The sequence below is a fragment of the Octopus sinensis genome, linkage group LG18 (genome assembly GCF_006345805.1).
Source record: "Octopus sinensis linkage group LG18, ASM634580v1, whole genome shotgun sequence".
NCBI lineage: Eukaryota > Metazoa > Mollusca > Cephalopoda > Octopoda > Octopodidae > Octopus > Octopus sinensis.
Window position 1 is genome coordinate 13,654,379 of NC_043014.1, and position 19,316 is coordinate 13,673,694.

Consider the following 19,316-nt stretch of genomic DNA (forward strand, 5'->3'; position numbering starts at 1 on the left):
TGATGAGTATCTGGGTTGTTATTCAATGGTGCTCTGTGAGAGGTTACTCTTAGTTTCAAATGAGTATTTGAGGTTTTTTTTTTGGGGGGGGGGGGGTCCAGTAGTGACTTTGCTCTGGTTGTGTGGGATTTGTGATTTTCTAAATTTTTTTCAAGAAAGGATTATCTGATTGATGTTCTTCATTAAACTTTTCCTCATAGTGATTAAACCAATCATGTTTTTTTTCCCCATCTTTGAAGAGAAATCACTCCCTCATTTTCACAACTTTGTTTCTAAAGTAGAATAGTGTTATCAAAAAGTTCTCTTTTGGCTTTCTATGCAATTTCTACCTCCATCTCTTCATCAACTATATTTTTTTCTTTGTGAGACTGATCTCCAAGTCTAAGGAGTTTTAGCTCCATTTTGAAGTTATCCAAGTTTCCTTGTTTTCTCTGTTTTCTTGGTTCGTTTGAGATGGCTTTAATTTTCAGCTTTCTGGGGAGAATATAGGGAGTTGAGTTGAGCCATCTCTTGCATATCTCTACTTTGTTGCTGTTTTTGATAATGTCCCAGAAAGTGAATTTATGATTTTTTCAATATTTGGCCCAGACTTGGAGCAAAGCTTTCTTGATATGGGAAGGCTGGTGAAAGTTAATGTTGTCTTTTTCTATTTCGGAACTTATGTACTACAACAGAAACTGATGAAAAACATGCATTATGATAGAAAATGTAAAAAAACACTTTTCTTTCTCACCATCTTTTTCTCTTGCTCTTTAAAAAATTTTTTTCTTAATAAAAACTCTATATTACTGAACTTTAAATCATGTATGTTTGTTATTATCTAATCAAACATTTAAACATATATTACTGTCTATCTCAGAACCGCTATGCCATATGCCTGGGTATATATTTAGTTCTTTTCCTCATTGTTAAAATTAGTAAATGCAAAATGATACTTTGATCCTATAGGCTGCACAGTTTAACTTTGATAAGATAATCTAACAGTGAAGTGCCTTTTATATATTGTCTAGCAGTTCTAAATTACACCAACCTTCAGACCTTTAGCCAATGCAAGACCGCCTTTATCACAGATAAGACACCACCGCAGATCAAGTGTAATTAATGTTTCATTATTTGTCTGAAATACATAAGTATAAATATATATATATATATATGAGTTATATAACAAAGTAATGAAGATGGAAATCTTCTTGATAATGTGAAAACAAGAAAAATTTAGTGACTTTTGTATAATTCAGGCACAAAGGTCCATCATCAAAAGTGAACAGAGTGAAGAAGAAGAGGACAAAGAAGAAGAAGAAGAACAACAACAACAACAATAACAACAAAAGGAAGAAAGAAAGAAGGCAAAGAAGGGGAAGGAGAATAAGAGAAAAAGTGAATGAGATAAAGAAAAATAAGTATATAAATAAAAAATTAAATAAAAAGTAAAATAATATGATTAATAGTAATGGAGAACAGTGGGGAAAATTTATGTAGATGTGGCAAGGTCACCTATTCAGTTCTATATATACACACAGACTTATAGGTCTCTTGACTTTTATAGCTTTGCATGTTTTCAACTACTTATTTATCTATCTTATTTATTAGATTTTTATTTAAAAATTTATTTTTTCTTGCTTCCGTTTACTTTCTTCTTTCCTTTTGTTATTGTATTGCTTCTTCTTCTTCACACATGTTATATATATATATATCGGGTGGGAAGGGGCTGGTGACACAATCTTTTCATTCACACTTTGAATTTGGGGATACTAGTTGCGGATTCGAGCTCGCTCTGATACTGAGTTGAGTTGGTGCCTTCTAGTATCTCAAAATTCAATATATAATCATTTATGATTATAGTATTCTACGCTGAAGAGAAAAGAAGTTTTGGTAAGGTAGAATTATTTAATATTTAATTCTTATGCTTTCCTAAAAACTTGATTTCGAAACGTGCGTCCGTAGATAACTTAAAATTGTATGATAGATTGCCGTCAATTCATTCTCTCTTACCTGTTTGTGTCTGCCTTCCAATTGCTGTTTTTACTGAGATCTTCCTTTTTAGTAGAAGAAATAGCTATAACTCTTTGACTGCTATTTCTAAATTCGGTATGTGGTAAGGCAATTCGTTGCTAAACCCTTTATTGCTTAGTATATATATATATATATATATATCACGACCGACCAGGCTATCAGATGTTACACATCGCTGGTCACAATGCGCTTCGCATTGTTTTTTTTTTTAGCCTTCAAATGACGCCACCCTACTGGCTAAGCGAGCAGGCCAACAGAAAAAAGACTGAGAGAAAGTTGTGGCGAAAGAGTACAGCAGGGATCGCCACCACCCACTGCCAGAGCCTCGTGGAGCTTTAGGTGTTTTCGCTCAATAAACACTCACAACGCCCGGTCTGGGAATCGAAACTGCGAGTCCGCTGCCCTAACCACTGGGCCATTGCACCTCCATATATACATATATATATATATATATATATATATATATATATATATACTAGCACTATGACCCGGCGTTGCCAGGTCATACTGCTAGTGCATGCATATACAGCTGCATGCATGCACACATACACGCGAGTACTGTCCAAATTTCCAACCAATCACATACAGCTAGCTGGCACTCAACTAGCATATCAAGTTTCGGGCATTTTGATTGGGTTTTGGATGGAAAATTCACAAAAACGTCACTTCTATTGATTTTTTAATGGCTTTGCAGAGTGACTTGGGAAATATAATGATGTGCATGACCACCCTTGGATGGTTTTGAATGACCATAGAAAGTGCGAACCCTCTAACTGAAAAATCGTGGATTTGTATAAAGGACACGCACGCAGATATTTTGACGTTTATATATATAGAGATGTATATATTGGGAGAATTTACAAAAAAACAAAAGGCAAAGACAGGTAGTATAACACTTGGGAAGTAAAAAAGTCTTTAATGTTTTGATGCTCTTCCACAGAAACAAACACAGAAAGAAACAAGGAGAGAAAATAAGGAATGAGTAGTAACTAGTGATCTATCATGGCGAATGATATATATATCTATATATATAAAACTGAGAATGTGTGTCTGTCTGTCTGTGTGTTTCCCTAAAACGCGAGAACTACACAGCCAATTTCGTTTAAATTTTACACATGCCTTACTTAGGGTCCAGGGAGTGTCATCAGCAAAAAAATTTTAACTTTTTCCCTAGGGCAACCCCATAGCAATATCATATCTTCTCCACTATTTCAGTATTACGTGTTAAAAGTGAAACAAAAACATCTCTCTATTGTAAAGCAGACACTTTCATTTTAATACTGAAACTATTAAACTGAAAGTATTATATAACAGGGATAAGCCATTAAAAGTGGTCATCCTTTTTGCTAGAAGATCAGCTATGGTCTTATATGCTACACCACTGGTTTTCAATTCATATTAATCAACTTAATATTCAATTTTTCACCCTTATTATGTGTGTGTGTGTGTATTAGCAATTCATATAAAATTGCATCAATGACTTGAACTTGAATAAGTGGTTTCACATAAATGGGGATAAATTAAAAAGGTTTGTTGTTATTATTATTACTGTTTGACTATTGTAATCACGTTTGTTGGTTCCTCTTAAGGGAAACATTGTTGTGTTGCATTTGTTAAATAATTGTAAACCATAACCCTCCCCCTTTCGGAGAAGGGGCTTTGATTATTGTTTAAAAATTGAATTGTGTCCCTGTTTGGGGAAATTGACAATATTTTCACCGTCTTTACGAAAGCATTTTTGTTAAAATGCCTTCGATAGAAGAAAGTCCAACAATGAATTTCGCTGCAGCCGTACACTTTTATACAAGAGGAAGGACAAGATCCAATTGATCGAAATTACAAGAGACAGGCCTACAATTCCAGTCTGTTATATATTTTGAGTATTGTTATCACTAGCGATATCAAGATATAACTTTGTATTTTGTATTTTATGTGTAGATGTATATATATATAGATGTACATGTAATATGTACACATATATATACACATATATACATGCATAATATATCTACACATACACACATACATAGGGGCAGGTGTGGCTGTGTAGTAACAAACTACATTCCAAACACATGTTCCAGGGTTTAGTCCCACTGTGTGATGACTTGACATGTCTTCTGCTGTGGCCTCAGGCCAACAAAAGCCGGATCCATTCGCTCAAACCTTGCTGTATCCACAGATTCCATTGTACTACACTTGGAATGGAAAAAAATGGGCCCCACGGAAAGCAGGTCAAAATGTTCATGGATACCCTGGCATTAAGTTTCACACTTGCCTTGGGCGAGTATACACAGTGCATCCCACTCAACAAGAGTGCTTCTACCTTCATCTACTACTACATGAAGTCAGAGGGCCAACGTCTTTCCAGGCCCTAAAAACCATTCATGGACATGTCTGCACAACATACAGAGAAGCCTGCTATCGATAAGGTCTGTTAGAAGATGGTGCACAATGGGATGCAACTTTAGGAGAGGCTGCTTTATCACAATCACCTAAAAGTCTCAGGGCACTAGTTGCAGTATTACTACAGGCATGCGAACTGTGTGATCCAGCCACTCTATGGCTCAAATATAGAGACAACCTGGCTGAAGACTTTCAGCGCCAAGCTCAACTGCTCTATCCTGACATGAAATCTATAACAGCAATGAAATCTATAACAAAACACTCATTGACATTGAAGACAGAATTGCTAAACTGGGTGGAAATGAATTGTCGATGTATGGCCTGTCACAAGCATTCAGATCAGGGTCAAATAGCCATCCCACTGCTGTCATTCATGAAACAACCTACGACACTCAAGCGCTTTCAAAGTACATTATTGAAAATGAGCCTAATTTACTTCCGGACCAGCTGCAGGCCTACAGAACTATTCTTAACAGTGTACGCCAATGCAAGGGACGAATCTTCTTCCTCGATGCTCCTGGAGGGACAGGAAAAACATTTATTACAAAGCTTCTCCTTGCAGAAGTTGGGTAGCATCAGGACATTGCAGTAGCTGTAGCCTCCTCTGGCATTGCAGCTACTTTGTTACCCGGTGGCAGGACAGCACACTCAACTTTTAAACTCCCTCTCAATTTAGCAGCATCCGAAATGCCTTCATGCAACATCAACAAAAGCTCAGATCAGGGACAAGTACTTAAAATGTGTCATCTAATTATCTGGGATTAGTGCACTATGGCTCACAAGGGAGCTTTGGAAGCATTAGATAGAGCCCAGAAAGACATCCGAGACTGTCAGGCTCCAATGGGAGGTGTAACGTTTCTGTTGTCAGGTGATTTCAGGCAAACTCTTCCTGTCATTCCGAAAGGCACTCAAGCAGATGAAGTCCGAGCATGCCTAAAGTCCTCAACCCTGTGGCATCATGTTACAATCCTCAGTCTCACCACTAACATGAGAGCTCAGCTACACGGTGACAAAATGTCCACAAAGTTTGCACAGGACATTTTGACACTTGGTGAAGGCAAGATGCCTCTCGATGCTGCAGGACAAATGGAAGTGTGGTCATTTTCCTCTGTTGTTAATTCTGTAGATGACCTCAAAAACAAAGTCTTTCCCAACTTCACACAAAACTACCAAAATCACAATTGGCTGTGTGAAAGAGCAATATTAGCTCCAAAAAACGTCACTGTTAACAAAATTAATCAACAGCTAATGCATTCTCCTCCCGGCACTATACACACTTACAAGTCTTTTGATACAATTCCAGATATAAATGAAGTTGTGAACTATCCTCCGGAATTTCTCAATTCACTGGAGCCTCCTTGACTACCTCCACACATATTAGCACTTAAAGTTGGAACTCCTGTAATGCTACTCCCAATCTGGAACCACCAAGACTTTGCAACGGAACACGACTGGTGATAAAGAAAATGATGTCACAAGTTATCGAGGCAATCATTCTTTCTGGATGCGGAAAAGGGGATGACGTCTTTATTCCAAGAATTCCTCTTACTCCATCAGGAGCAGAAATTCCATTTACATTCAGAAGACTGCAATTCCCCCTTCATGTCAGCTTTGCCATGTCCATTAACAAATCTCAGGGTCAAACCCTCTCTGTAGCTGGTCTTCTCTTGGAAGAGCCCTGCTTCTCGCATGGGCAACTGTATGTTGGCTGCTCAAGAGTAGGAACCAAAAGAAACCTTTTTGTATATGCTCCACAAGGAAAAATAAGGAACATTGTTTACAACGAGGTGTTATAATCTCAACAGCCAGAAGGTATATACATGACCCCCTTTTTTTTAACAAACTTCATGTACTTTCATGTATTTATATTAATATACATATATGTGTGTGTGTGTGTGTGTGTGTGTGTGTATCCTTATATATATAACAGAAAAATCTAATTCTTCAATTGAATGTAACCGGGCAACGCCGGGTATCTCTGCTAATATATATATATAAAAAATATATAAAAAAATACAAAATGGGACAAGAACGCAAAACACTCAAATAGACGACACAAAAAACGGACAGGTCATTCGAAGCCTCTAATCTTCAGTCAAGAACCAGATAGAGGCTTTGAATGACACGTCCGTGCCGCACAACTTCATCCCAATTTTAGAATCTTTCCCCTCTACAAATTTAAAGACAATGCCACTCATACCCAGCGAATAACCATGGAATCCCACCTTATTAATAAATACAGACCACTTCTAAACACATCCCCCAAACACGAACCCACAACAAACACACTTACACCTTCACACACCCTACACACACTTTTACCCAGATATTAACACCATGACACACGCAAACATATGGTTCCACACATACACATAATTTGATACAGGTGCAAAACATCCAACACTATTTTTTGGAAATGACTGTAAATATTGACTTCACACAAACACGTTGCTTCTTGATACAGGCACAAGGCCAGCAGAACTATAAATATTGAAAATTGTACCCACACACGCACACCCCAACATACATATAAACACACACACACGCACACACATACGCGCACACACATACATACATATAGCCTACACCAACATTCATTCTAAACATTCAAGTGACCTCTCTATTATGACCACATTCACGTGACCTCTTTATTATGACCAATAAGAAATTTTAGGCGCGATACCAGCCAAATTTTAACATCTCTGGAGCCTATTTTCTTACCCCAACACCAACTTCCATTCAAACATTCACTTCCATTCAAACATGACCCCTTTATAATGACCAATCAAAATTGTATTGACCATTGTCCACAAGAAATTTTAGGCGCGAAACCACTCTGGAGCCTCTTTTTTCACATATAAGAGACAGCAAACCCAACATAAAGTCAGATAAGAGAAAAAAATCAATCAGAAAGGAACTCTATCTCACTCAAAATATCTTTTGATAAGCATAACAAATGCGCAACCGGTAAACTCTTACTTTTTTTATTCTACACTGAAATCTGACATTGAACTTTTCCACAAAAATCTGTATATTACACGCTTTTACTAAATATCTTATTCTGAAACAGAACACTGTAAAAGACTCTTACTTTTTTTCTTATACACTGAAATCATTCACAAAAAATGAACATTGTATTCTAACCCAATTTTTCTCTTTTTTTTGTTTAAATAAAGAACTTTCACCTAATTAAATACACTCTCCCTTACTTAAATTATTTTGTCAGCATTTTCTTCATTTCCTTTTTTTATATATCACAACTCGTGTTCCACATCTCCTTTTTTAAATATATATATATATATATATATATATATATATATATATATATATATATATACATATGTATATATATATATATATTTTATGTGTTTATGAAGTTTTGAATGGAAAGAGGTTGCTCTTTCACAAGGATGCATGGCCACAGTCAACTGACTGAAACAAGTAAAATTATTACATATATCGGGAATAGCTTTCCTTTTAAACATGTTTTTTTTAAAAGAAGATTTATGTTCCACTTCTTTTTATTTATGAAATAGGTTTTATCATATATAAAACCAAAAGTCTATTGTTATATAAATATAAGCAAGAATTGTTGGAAAATATTGATTCTTACGAGGAAGGCGGTCAAGTCTTGTCCATTTTCAAATGTGATCTTATTGTAACTGAGGTCTAATGTCGTCAGGAAAAAGTTGCTTTGGAGGCTTTTAATCAGAGGAGCCACATCTCGGTTTGTTAATGAGTTCTCTAAGAAACAAAAAAAAAAAATTTTGGTTGAAATATGAAAAATATTCAAAATAATTATAAATAAAATCAATCTTTAAAATAGAAAGAAGTAAGGAGAAACAAAACAAAAAATAATGATGTATATTCATGTTTTTATTTAGATATGGGATTCTCTAGGTATTCTGTTTAGCATATTCTCTTTTTACTCTTTTACTTGTTTCAGTCATTTGACTGCGTCCATGCTGGAGCACCGCCTTTAGTCGAGCAAATCGACCCAGGGATTTATTCTTTGTAAGCCCAGTACTTATTCTATCGGTCTCTTTTGCCGAACCGCTAAGTGACGGGGACGTAAACACACCAGCATCAGTTGTCAAGCAATGCTAGGGGGACAAACACATACACACACACTTCATCATCATCATCATCATCATTTAGCGTCCGTTTTCCATGCTAGCATGGGTTGGACGGTTCAACTGGGGTCTGGGGAGCCCGAAGGCTGCACCAGGCCAGTCAGATCTGGCAGTGTTTCTACAGCTGGATGCCCTTCCTAACGCCAACCACTCCGAGAGTGTAGTGGGTGATTTTATGTGCCACCGACACAGGTGCCAGACGAGGCTGGCGAACGGCCACGCTCGGATGGTGTTTTTATGTGCCACCGACACAGGTGCCAGACGAGGCTGGCAGACGGCCACGCTCGGATGGTGTTTTTATGTGCCACCGACACAGGTGCCAGATGAGGCTGGCAGGTGCCAGACGAGGCTGGCAGACGGCCACGCTCGGATGGTGTTTTTATGTGCCACCGACACAGGTGCCAGATGAGGCTGGCGGACGGCCACGATCAGATGGTGTTTGTTATGTCCCCAAAGCACGGAGGCCAGTCTATGCGGTACTGGCTACGGCCACGTTCGGATGATTTTCTTGTGTGCCACCGGCACTGGTACCACAAAGATACAAATTCCATTTATGTTCATCTATTTTGATTTGTTTTGATTTGATTTGATTTTCACTTGCCTCAACAGGTCTTCACAAGTGTCACTTGCCTCAACAGGTCTTCACAAGTGTCACAAGAAGGAAGGTATGCACAGGTGGACTGTCTACGTCGCCGGGTCTTCGGATGGTGTCTTTATGTGCCACCGACACAGGTGCCAGATGTGGCTGGCGAACGGCCACGATCGGATGGTTTTCTTGTGTGCCACCGGTACTGGAACCACAAAGATACAAATTCCATTGATGTTCATCTATTTTGATTTGGTTTGATTTTCACTTGCCTCAACAGGTCTTCACAAGTGTCACGCGTGTCACACACTTGCCTCAACAGGTCTCCACAAGTGTCACACACTTGCCTCTGCCTCAACAGGTCTTCACAAAGTGTCACACACTTGCCTCTGCCTCAACAGGTCTTCACAAGTGTCATAAGAGGGAAGGTATGCACAGGTGGACTGACTACGTCGCCGGGTCTTTGGATGGTGTTTTTATGTGCCACCGACACAGGTGCCAGGTGAGGCTGGCGAACGGCCACGATCAGATGGTGTTTGTTGTGCCCACAGCACGGAGGCCAGTCGATGCGGTACCAGCTACGGCCACTTCGGATGGTTTTCTTGTGTGCCACCGGTACTGGAACCACAAAGATACAAATTCCATTGATATTCATCTATTTTGATTTGGTTTGATTTTCACTTGCCTCAACAGGTCTTCACAAGTGTCACACACTTGCCTCAACAGGTCTTCACAAGTGTCATAAGAGGGAAGGTATGCACAGGTGGACTGACTACGTCGCCGGGTCTTCGGATGGTGTCTTTATGTGCCACCGGCACAGGTGCCAGATGAGGCTGGCGAACGGCCACGATCGGATGGTGTTTGTTGTGCCCACAGCACGGAGGCCAGTCGATGCGGTACTGGTTACGGCCACGTTTGGGTGGTTTTCTTGTGTGCCACCGGCACTGGTACCACAAAGAATACAATTCCACTGATGTTCATCTATTTTGATTTGTTTTGATTTGATTTGATTTTCACTTGCCTCAACAGGTCTTCATAAGTGTCACAAGAAGGAAGGTATGCACAGGACTGACTACGTCCCAGGTCAGGGCCACGGGTTATGGCCTGACTAGTCTTGCCGGGTCTTCTCATGCACAGCATACTTCCATAGGTCTCGGTCTCTAGACATTTCCTTAGTGAGACCTAAAGTTCGAAGGTCGTGCTTCACCACCTCGTCCCAGGTTTTCCTGGGTCTACCTCTTCCACAGGTTCCCTCCACTGCTAGGGTGTAGCACTTTTGCACACAACTATCTTCAGCCTTTCTTGTCACATGACCATACCAGCGCAGCCGTCTCTCTTGCACGCCACAACTGACGCTTCTTAGGTTCAGCTTTTCTCTCAAGGAACTTACACTCTGACGATTATATATATATATTATTATATATATATATACATATATACATATATACGTCAGGCTTCTTTCAGTTTCCGTCTACCAAATACACTCACAAGGCATTGGTCGGCCCGGGGCTATAGCAGAGGACACTTGCCCAAGATGCCACACAGTGGGACTGAACCCAAAACCATGTGGTTGGTTAGCAAGCTACTTACCACACAGCCACTCCTGCGCCTATATATATATATATATATATATATATATATATATATATATATATATATATATATATATATATATATATATATATATATATATATATATATATATATATATATATATATAATATTTTTATTTATATATTTACTAGCAGTATTGCCGGCTCGTGCGCTTGTGCGTTCTATGCACGTGCGAATTAAGCTAAACTTGGATGAAGTTCAATCAAAATTCAATTATTTTGGTTTTAAAATCAAGCATTTAATGCCCTCTATTTTTGCGCCTATGTGTTCCATTTCCTCAATAGGAAGTACGTAGAAGCGTTTTATAAATTTTTGTCGATCAAATAATTGCATTGTTGAATTATTCTTTTAGATCAGTATTTCTCAACGGGGATTTCAGGGGAAAGTTTCAGGGAGTTGCTGGCGATGTATCGTGATGATCAAAAATCCAGCCTGCTAAAATTTGGTTAAAGTGATTCAAACTGCAGACTCAACGCAAAATGGTCACATTTAATTCAAAGCGTTAAAAATGTTATGAAAACAATTGGTATGTGTTCACAAAGTCCAAACGATTAATACGAAAAATCCCTCCATGCTACATCCTGAAAATTAATTTCTTTGCCGAATTTCTACAATGTTTACGGCGATGTTTTATATCTTGATTTTTTATTTTTCATGCAATTTACGCATGCTTGCACGCGTGGTGAACACAGTTCACGTCAAACAGCTGACTGAGTAAAGTTCACTATTCAATGCATGGGATAAGGCCTAAACAAACACGCTATACGATTTTTGCACTTGCGAGATGAATTTTGGAACAGAAATAGTGCAGTTCAATTTTCATTCGCCTAAACTTTAAGTGACCCATTTTTGGTGGTTCTACGATTTGTTGGCTAGGAGGAGATGTGCCGGGAAGTTAAACACACAGACACACACACAGACACACAAGTTGAGTTTTATATATATAGATATATATGCATAAATCCTCCTCATCATCGTTTAATGTCTGTTTTCCATGCTGGCATGGGTTGGGCGGTTTGACTGGGAACTGGCAAGCTTGGAGGCTGCACTAAGCTCCAATCTGATCTGGCAAAGTTTCTACAGCTGGATGCCCTTCCTAATGCCAACCACTCTGAGAGTGTAGTGGGTACCTTTTACATGCCACCGGCACAGGAACCAGTTAGGCGGCACTGGCATCGGCCACATTCGGATGGTGCTTTTTACATGCTGCCAGCAGAAGAGCCGGTCGTGTCTAGGGTGAGGGGAGCTGGCACCAACCATGTTCAGATGGTGCTTTTTATGTGTCACTGGCATGGGGAGCCAGTCAGGTGGCACTGGCATCAACCACAACTAAAATTTCCATTTTCATTTCGATTTGATTGAGATTCTGATTGGGATCAATTTCAGCTCAAAGCTGCAAACATGCAGAAAAATGTCCTGAGGTTGATTTGTTTGACTAAAACCCTTTAAGGTGGTGCCCTAGCTTCATAAAAGATTAAAAATCAAATGATGCTGAAGATGATGAGACAGAAACAACTTGTAACATTTTTGGTCAGTTGCATTGAAGTGTATGGGGAGAAACTGAAACGACAATGCCAACATTCTGTGGGGGTGGGGCAGGGTTGAAGTGGGGTTGGGTTCAACAAAACATTTTGAGTTAATGACGGTGCTGAAAACACTAAGTAACACGATTATTGTTCTTGGGTAGTGTGGGATGAAGTCAGCAGCTGGGGAGCTGACCAGAACTTGGGGCTGACCGGAAGAGGAAGGGGCAGGAGTGATGCGCGCGCAGGCAGGGGAGCATTGGGCCTTTGTTTTGATCAGGGTAGCCAACAGAGTTGGACGTGTGAGCGCTTTGTCAAGGTAGGGGAAAAGCAGCTGCTATTTCTAGCGTTTGGGTCGGGCCACATGGAAGGGTGCATTACCGCTGGAGACATCTGTGTCGACGAAGAGAAGGTAGGTGTCCTTATTTCAAATCTCCCGCATGCACCACAGGTAGCAACTGTTAATTCCTATTTACTTACTCTTAAAAAGCAAGAAAAATGACCCCAAAGAGTCCCTCTCAACACATGGCTATGATACTCTACCACTACACCTGCTCATGATCAGTGAGGCACATATGTATTGCCAGCCACTAAAGAACAAACTCAAGTGATTAAGGTCAAATAACTAACAAGTGACCTTGCTGTGAAATGCTAAACCTGTTTGAAATTTATGCAAAATAGGTCAGTTTTAAAACATTGATGTCTGGGATATGAAAGTAAAGTTTGAAGGGAATGGTAGTAATTTCCTTGCATTTCTAGATAGAAGCGAATAAGAAATAACACTTAACTGACCGAAAACAAAAAAAATAGATAAATAAAAATTTTGCTACACAGTTTAATTTAACAAACCAATATATAAATATATAAAATAAAATAAAGAAGTAAAATAAAATGAACAGACATACAAATAAACAGAGAGGTAAATAGGTCGACGTTATAGAGTTTCATCATCATCATCATGAATAAACAAATTAAAATAGTTCCATTTTCAATTACAGTTGACTGATCATAAGATTTAAAAACAAAGGTCACCAGTTTCAAACACAATTTCAACATTTCTAGATGTGTTTAATAAAATCATCATCATCATCATCATCATCATCATCATTTAGCATCCGTTTTCCATGCTAGCATGGATTGGACGGTTTAACTGGGTCTGTGAAGCCAGAAGGCTTCATCAGGCCCAGTCAGATTTGGCAGTGTTTCTACGGCTGGATGCCCTTCCTAACGCCAACCACTCCGTGAGTGTAGTGGGTGTTTTTTACGTGCCACCTGCACAGGTGCCAGACAGAGCTGGCAAACGGCCACGAACGGACGGTGCTTTTACGTGTCACCGGCACGGGGGCCAGCCGAGGCTGGCAACGAACACGAACGGATGGTGCTTTTACGTGCCACCAACACGGGGCCAGACAGAGCTGGCAAACGGCCACAAATGGACGGTGCTTTTACGTGTCACCAGCACGGGAGCCAGCCGAGGCTGGCAAAAAAAAAAATAGATAAAATAAATAATTTAACCCTTTCATGATTATATTTCTAATAAAATGCACTGTTGTGCTCAAATTAATTTTGAAAGTGTTGTGTCGAGACCCCCAGACGATGAAGTAGGCTAGCCCAATACGTAGATATAGAGGGAGATGTTTAGACGTCGAGGAGTTGAGTAGAGGTCATCCGAACATGCGATATAACAGTGGTGATGAGGATCTCATAGGTCACACAGCCACTGTGTAGTCTTGCAATATAACAGAAAGTGATCATGAAACTAGCAGGGATTTATTATCATTGTTTTAACGTTCGCTCTTTCATGCTTGCATGGGTCAGACAGTCTTTATTTAGGCAGATTTACTATGACCAGATGCCCTTCCTGTCACCAACCATTGCCAGCTTCCAAGCAAAGTAATATACCACACAGCCACACCTGTCAGTGTTTGGAAGATAACTTAAAAACAAAAAGACTCTTAAAGAAAATTATGATGGGAGGTTTCACTTTAAATATGAACATTTTTAAAACAAGAAGATATTTTTGTATTATACAGCCAGAGGTACCTGCAGGTTGATTTGACATCAAAAGGATTAACCCTTTTGATACCAACCCAGCTGAAACCGCCTCTGGCTCTATAGCACAAATGTCTTGTTTTCATAAGTTTTGAATTAAAATCTTCCACCAAACCTTAGTCACAATTTATGTTCCTAACACTTGCTGAATGATAACTAAGATATTTTACTAAATTCTTTGTTATATTTAAAATAATTTGAATGAAACACAGAGCATCTCAAAATAAATACGGTAACGAAAGGATTAAACAAATCAAATCTCTCTATGAATCTCAGTTCTAAAAGTCATATTATATTACTTACCTGATAGATATAGACATGTCACAGAGTATGAAGCATCCAGAACGTCTGAAAGAGCTGAGATCCCTTCCATACCAATACAGTTTCTTGATAAGTCCTTTGAAATTAAAAAAAAAAAAACCCATACAGCTTGTATGAAAATATCGTAAAGGAAAGTATCTATATATATCTAATATAATATTTGCATAAGGTTTAAATGTAAACTATAGCATTTTATGATGTAATCTGTATGTTTTCCAGTCCATGTCTCTTTCTGTTTCTCTCTTTGGTCAGTATGGGATTATAACAGAAGATGCTTGCTCAAGGTGCTATGCAACAGGACTGAACCCAAAACCATGTGGTTGGGAAGCAAGCTTTTTAACCACATAGCCATAATTGCACCTATTATACAAGGTGAATTTAATAAGTCCAGGCTCATTAACCTATTAACTTGTTTCAATTTATCACCTTTCAAAAATGTGATTTCAAATTTTGACACAAGGTCAGCAATTTCGGAGGAGGGACTAAGTCAATTACATCAACCCCAGTGTTCAACTGGTATTGATTTTATTGACCCCAAAAGAATGAAAGGCAAAGTTGACCTTGGTGGAATCTGAACATGGACAAATCAGACCTAGACACAATGCAGCAATGGATCACAGACTGGCAACTGAAACTGGCTGTGGACAAGTGTACCACCATGCATTTTGGGAGAAAAAACCCTGCGTTCACTTACTCCCTCCACAACACTGATATCAAGAAATCCTCTTGCGAGCGTGACCTAGGCATCACTGTCAGCAGTGATTTGCGTTGGTCAAAGCATATCTCTAAGATTGTCAGGAAGGCCGAGGGTGTCTTGGCATCACTCAGCAGGTCTTTTGTTAGCCGCTCTCCAGCCATCTATTTAAAACTGTATACAGCTATGGTACGACCACACTTGGAATTCGCATCATCAGTTTGGAACCCCTATCTTGCACAGAACATTGACCTCCTGGAATCTGTCCAGAGACGTGCAACCAAACGCATACCCTCCATCAGACACCTACCATATTCTGAGCGCCTTGTTTCCCTGGGCATGGATTCACTGAAGCTCCGGCGTTTGGCGACGGACTTGGTAAACACCCACAAAGTTATCAACCACCTCACCAACAACAACACTGAACACCTTTTTGATCTCCATGTGTCTAACACACGTGGACATGCCTACAAAGTCAGAAAACAATACAGCTCCCATGACTTTCGGAAACATTTTTTCACGCTCAGAGTTGCTGAAGCATGGAATAAACTGCCTGCGTCAGTTGTTGACTGCCATGACACTGCATCTTTTAAGGCCCTCATGCTTTCCGAAATCCGCCGAAACTACACCTGATTATATATACACTTTAGATGAGTTGTAGTGCACCTGAGCACTGTACACAATTATTATTATTATTATTATTATTTTATACCGCTAAGAATTTTACCCAACGTAATAATGATTCTGCTAGCTTGCTGCCTTTCTCTTATGTATACATTAACTAATATTTTATTTAAAACTAGCAGTATCACCCGGCGTTGCTCGGGTTTGTAAGGGAAATAACTATATAAGCATTTTTAGTGAGTTATAGCCAAAAAATAGCAAAAAAATGCATTAAAAATGGAAAAAAAATTATGGTAAATTTTTTTTAAATCATTGACTCATCGTAGACATTTTTAGAGAGTTACTTCCCTTAGCGAAAAAAATGCATTAAAATGGAAAAAATGATGGTAAATTATTTTTAAAATCGTAGACTCATCGTAGACGTGCGCTAATACCCAGAAGGGCTCGATATGAATCACGACTATAAGATACCCGGTTTTGGTTAAACTGCACCGCAAAATGTGGGAGTAGTTAGGAATCTAAATCGTAGGAGACAGACACACAACTTCACTTTTATATATAAAGATATTGGCATAGGCATGACTGTGTGGTAAGAAGTTTGCTTCCCAATTACATGGTCCTGGGTTCAGTCCCACTGCACGGCACCTTGGCAAGCATCTTCTACTATAGCCTTGAGCCAACCAAAATCTTGTGAGTGGATTTGATAAACTGAAAGTTCATTGTGTGTGTCTTTGTTTGTCCCCTCCACATTGCTTACATCTGTGTAACTTAGTGGTTTGGCAAAGGAGACCATTCAAATAAGTACCAGGCTTAAAAAGAAAACCAAGTACTGAGGTTGATTAGTTCAACTAAAATTCCTCAAGGTAGTGCCCCAGCATGGCCACAGGTCTAATGACAGAAACAAGACAAAAGATATGTTTGAATAGTAAGCAAAACATTTTGACACTGGTAAAAGAGTAAGGAGCAAGGGTGTAATGAAAAGTGCTGAGAACTACTGTTGCTTTTGTGGTTATTGTGATTAGGGTTAGGGTTAGGGTTAAAAATAAGGTTAGGGTTGAGAAATAAACAATTTAAATGGAACAGACCAGACTGAAAATACTAATATTCCTCTGTAACATATTGGCAATGAGAATCGCTCTTTCATTATCGATTTGGTTTTCAATCAGCTCCAAAACTTCGACTCTCCGGTTATTCTAAGAAAAATAATACAAATATAATTTTAATGTAAATAAAAATAAAGACAATTTATAAATACAGTAGTTTGTAAATTAATCTGGACAGGATCAAATTTTGTGATTTTTTTCAGAATATGTCATAATCTCTGACTAAATTAATGGAGTTTTTGTTGTTTTTCGCTCAAAATAATGAAGTTGTGACATCTGGCATCTAATCAGTTGTGGCTTCACTCCAGCACTCCTTTCCCTCAGTGCTACACAAGAGCACGTTCTATATTGTTGTTCTTGCGTGTGCTCATTATTGACCTTGGAATTCATGATGGATATCACACCCAGGAAGTATGCAAGAAATGTGAGCTCTAAGAAAAAAGGTTGGTTTTAATATCAGACAGATTGCTGAAAAAAATGAATGTTGGTGAAATTGTGAAGAGAGCTGAAGGCACTGGAATACAAGCAACACTGCATCAAGGAAGATGTGGAAGATGACACAAGACAATACCTTACAATGATAAGGTTTCAATAAGAAATAGAATGAAAGATCCAAAGAAAACCAGCAAAGATCTTCAGAGAGATTTGGCTTTCAACTGGTGTAAATGCATCAACTTCAACTGCCTGATGAAGGACCCTTGAAGTTGGCAGACCTGCCAGAAAGCCAATTGACTGTTGTTATGAAGAGAAAACATCTGCGCTTGGCATGAGATCATGTTGGATGGAAGGCAGAAGATTGGAGAAAGGTAATTTATTTGGATGAATCACATTTTGAAGTGCATGGGTACAGATCAGTGTTAATGAAACAGAGCAAAGATGAGTCTCATCAACCAGGGCACATTGAACAAGCACCAAAACATGTACCTAAGATACTGCTTTGGGGTTTACTGCTGAAGGTCCAGGGTGCCTTATTAATGTTGAGGGAATTATGAATAGCCATCGTTTAGGCTCACTTGCTTCCCATCATGCAAAGGGATTTTCCTAATGGAGATGATATTTTCCAGCAAGATCCCACTCTGTATCATGCTTCCAGGGAAATGGACGCGTTCTTCAGAGAAAGTGAACTAAGCATCCTTGACTGGCCTGGAAATTCTCTTGACATCAACCCCATTGAAAACCTATGTCAGAATTAAGAGTTTGCTGAATTGCTATTTTAGATTAAGAATTGCTATTGTTGTTGCTGTTGCTGTAATTGCCTTTTCTACAAGTCGAGCAGGGCCATCTCTCTGAAGGGATTTGTGATTTGTTTGCCTTCCTACTTATTAAGACTTTGTTTTTTGCTAGACTGACCCTGAGGCCCTTTGATTCTAGACCTTGCTTCCACACCTGAAACTTCTCCTCTAGTTCTGATAGTGACTCAGCTATTAGAGCAAGGTCATCAGCATAGAGAAGCTCCCAGGAGAATCCTTTCTTGAATTCCTCTGTTATTGCCTGGAGGACTATGATGAATAAGAGGGGGCTGAGGACTGATCTTTAGTGGACCCCCACCTGGAATTCTTCACCATACTTGTTACCAACCATCACCTTACTGACAGCATACCTGTACATGGCTTGTACAGCTCTCACTAACCACTCATCTATTGCTAGTTTCTGCATTGACCACCAGGTAAGGGATCAAGGGACCCTGTCAAAGGTTCTCTCCAAGTTAAAGAAAGCATCCAAGGAGCTGCACCCAATTGGCCCATTCTGAGGTTTTTCAGGCTCTTCTCAAGCAGTGGTGAATGCATGGAGAGAAAAACAACAACAACAGCAACAACAACATTACTGCTTATTCTAAATAGTTTCACCTTTGTCTTGGATAAATAACAATCAATGATTCAGAAATAGGCAAAGTCTATTTCACTCCACTTATACAGTTATCATTTGTAATAGGGGGTCAGTAACCAGGTTGTAGTTTCAGTGACAAGAATTTTGTCACCATATAACAATTAACAAGTGTTTAACCCTTTTGTTACCATATTGAAATACTCTGTTGAGATATTCTGTCTTTACTTCAATTAATTCATAAAATAATGAAGAATTGAGTAACATAACGTTGTCATTACACTGTGTAACAAAATTTTTACTATTTATTGTCTTTGGTCAGTAAGTGCCATTTCTTATTTGCGTCTATCTAGAAATCAAAAGCAAATGTCTACTATCCCCTTCAAACTTTGCTTTTGTGACCTGACATTGTTTTGAAACTGACCT

General features: G+C 39.0%; 1 protein-coding gene across 3 annotated transcripts in view; it reads right to left on the reverse strand.

The window, feature by feature from the left end:
• Positions 1-19,316, reverse strand: part of LOC115221297 (leucine-rich repeat-containing protein 74B-like) — a 124,813-nt gene that overhangs the window by 27,604 nt on the left and 77,893 nt on the right. For all 3 annotated transcript variants that reach the window (XM_029791453.2, XM_036510731.1, XM_036510732.1), the window contains 4 exons: positions 17,049-17,156; positions 14,628-14,721; positions 8,030-8,160; positions 1,031-1,117 (listed from right to left, as the gene is read on the reverse strand). In XM_029791453.2, coding sequence (XP_029647313.1) covers positions 1,031-1,117; positions 8,030-8,160; positions 14,628-14,721; positions 17,049-17,156 — 420 coding nt within the window. The remainder of the gene's footprint in view (positions 1-1,030; positions 1,118-8,029; positions 8,161-14,627; positions 14,722-17,048; positions 17,157-19,316) is intronic.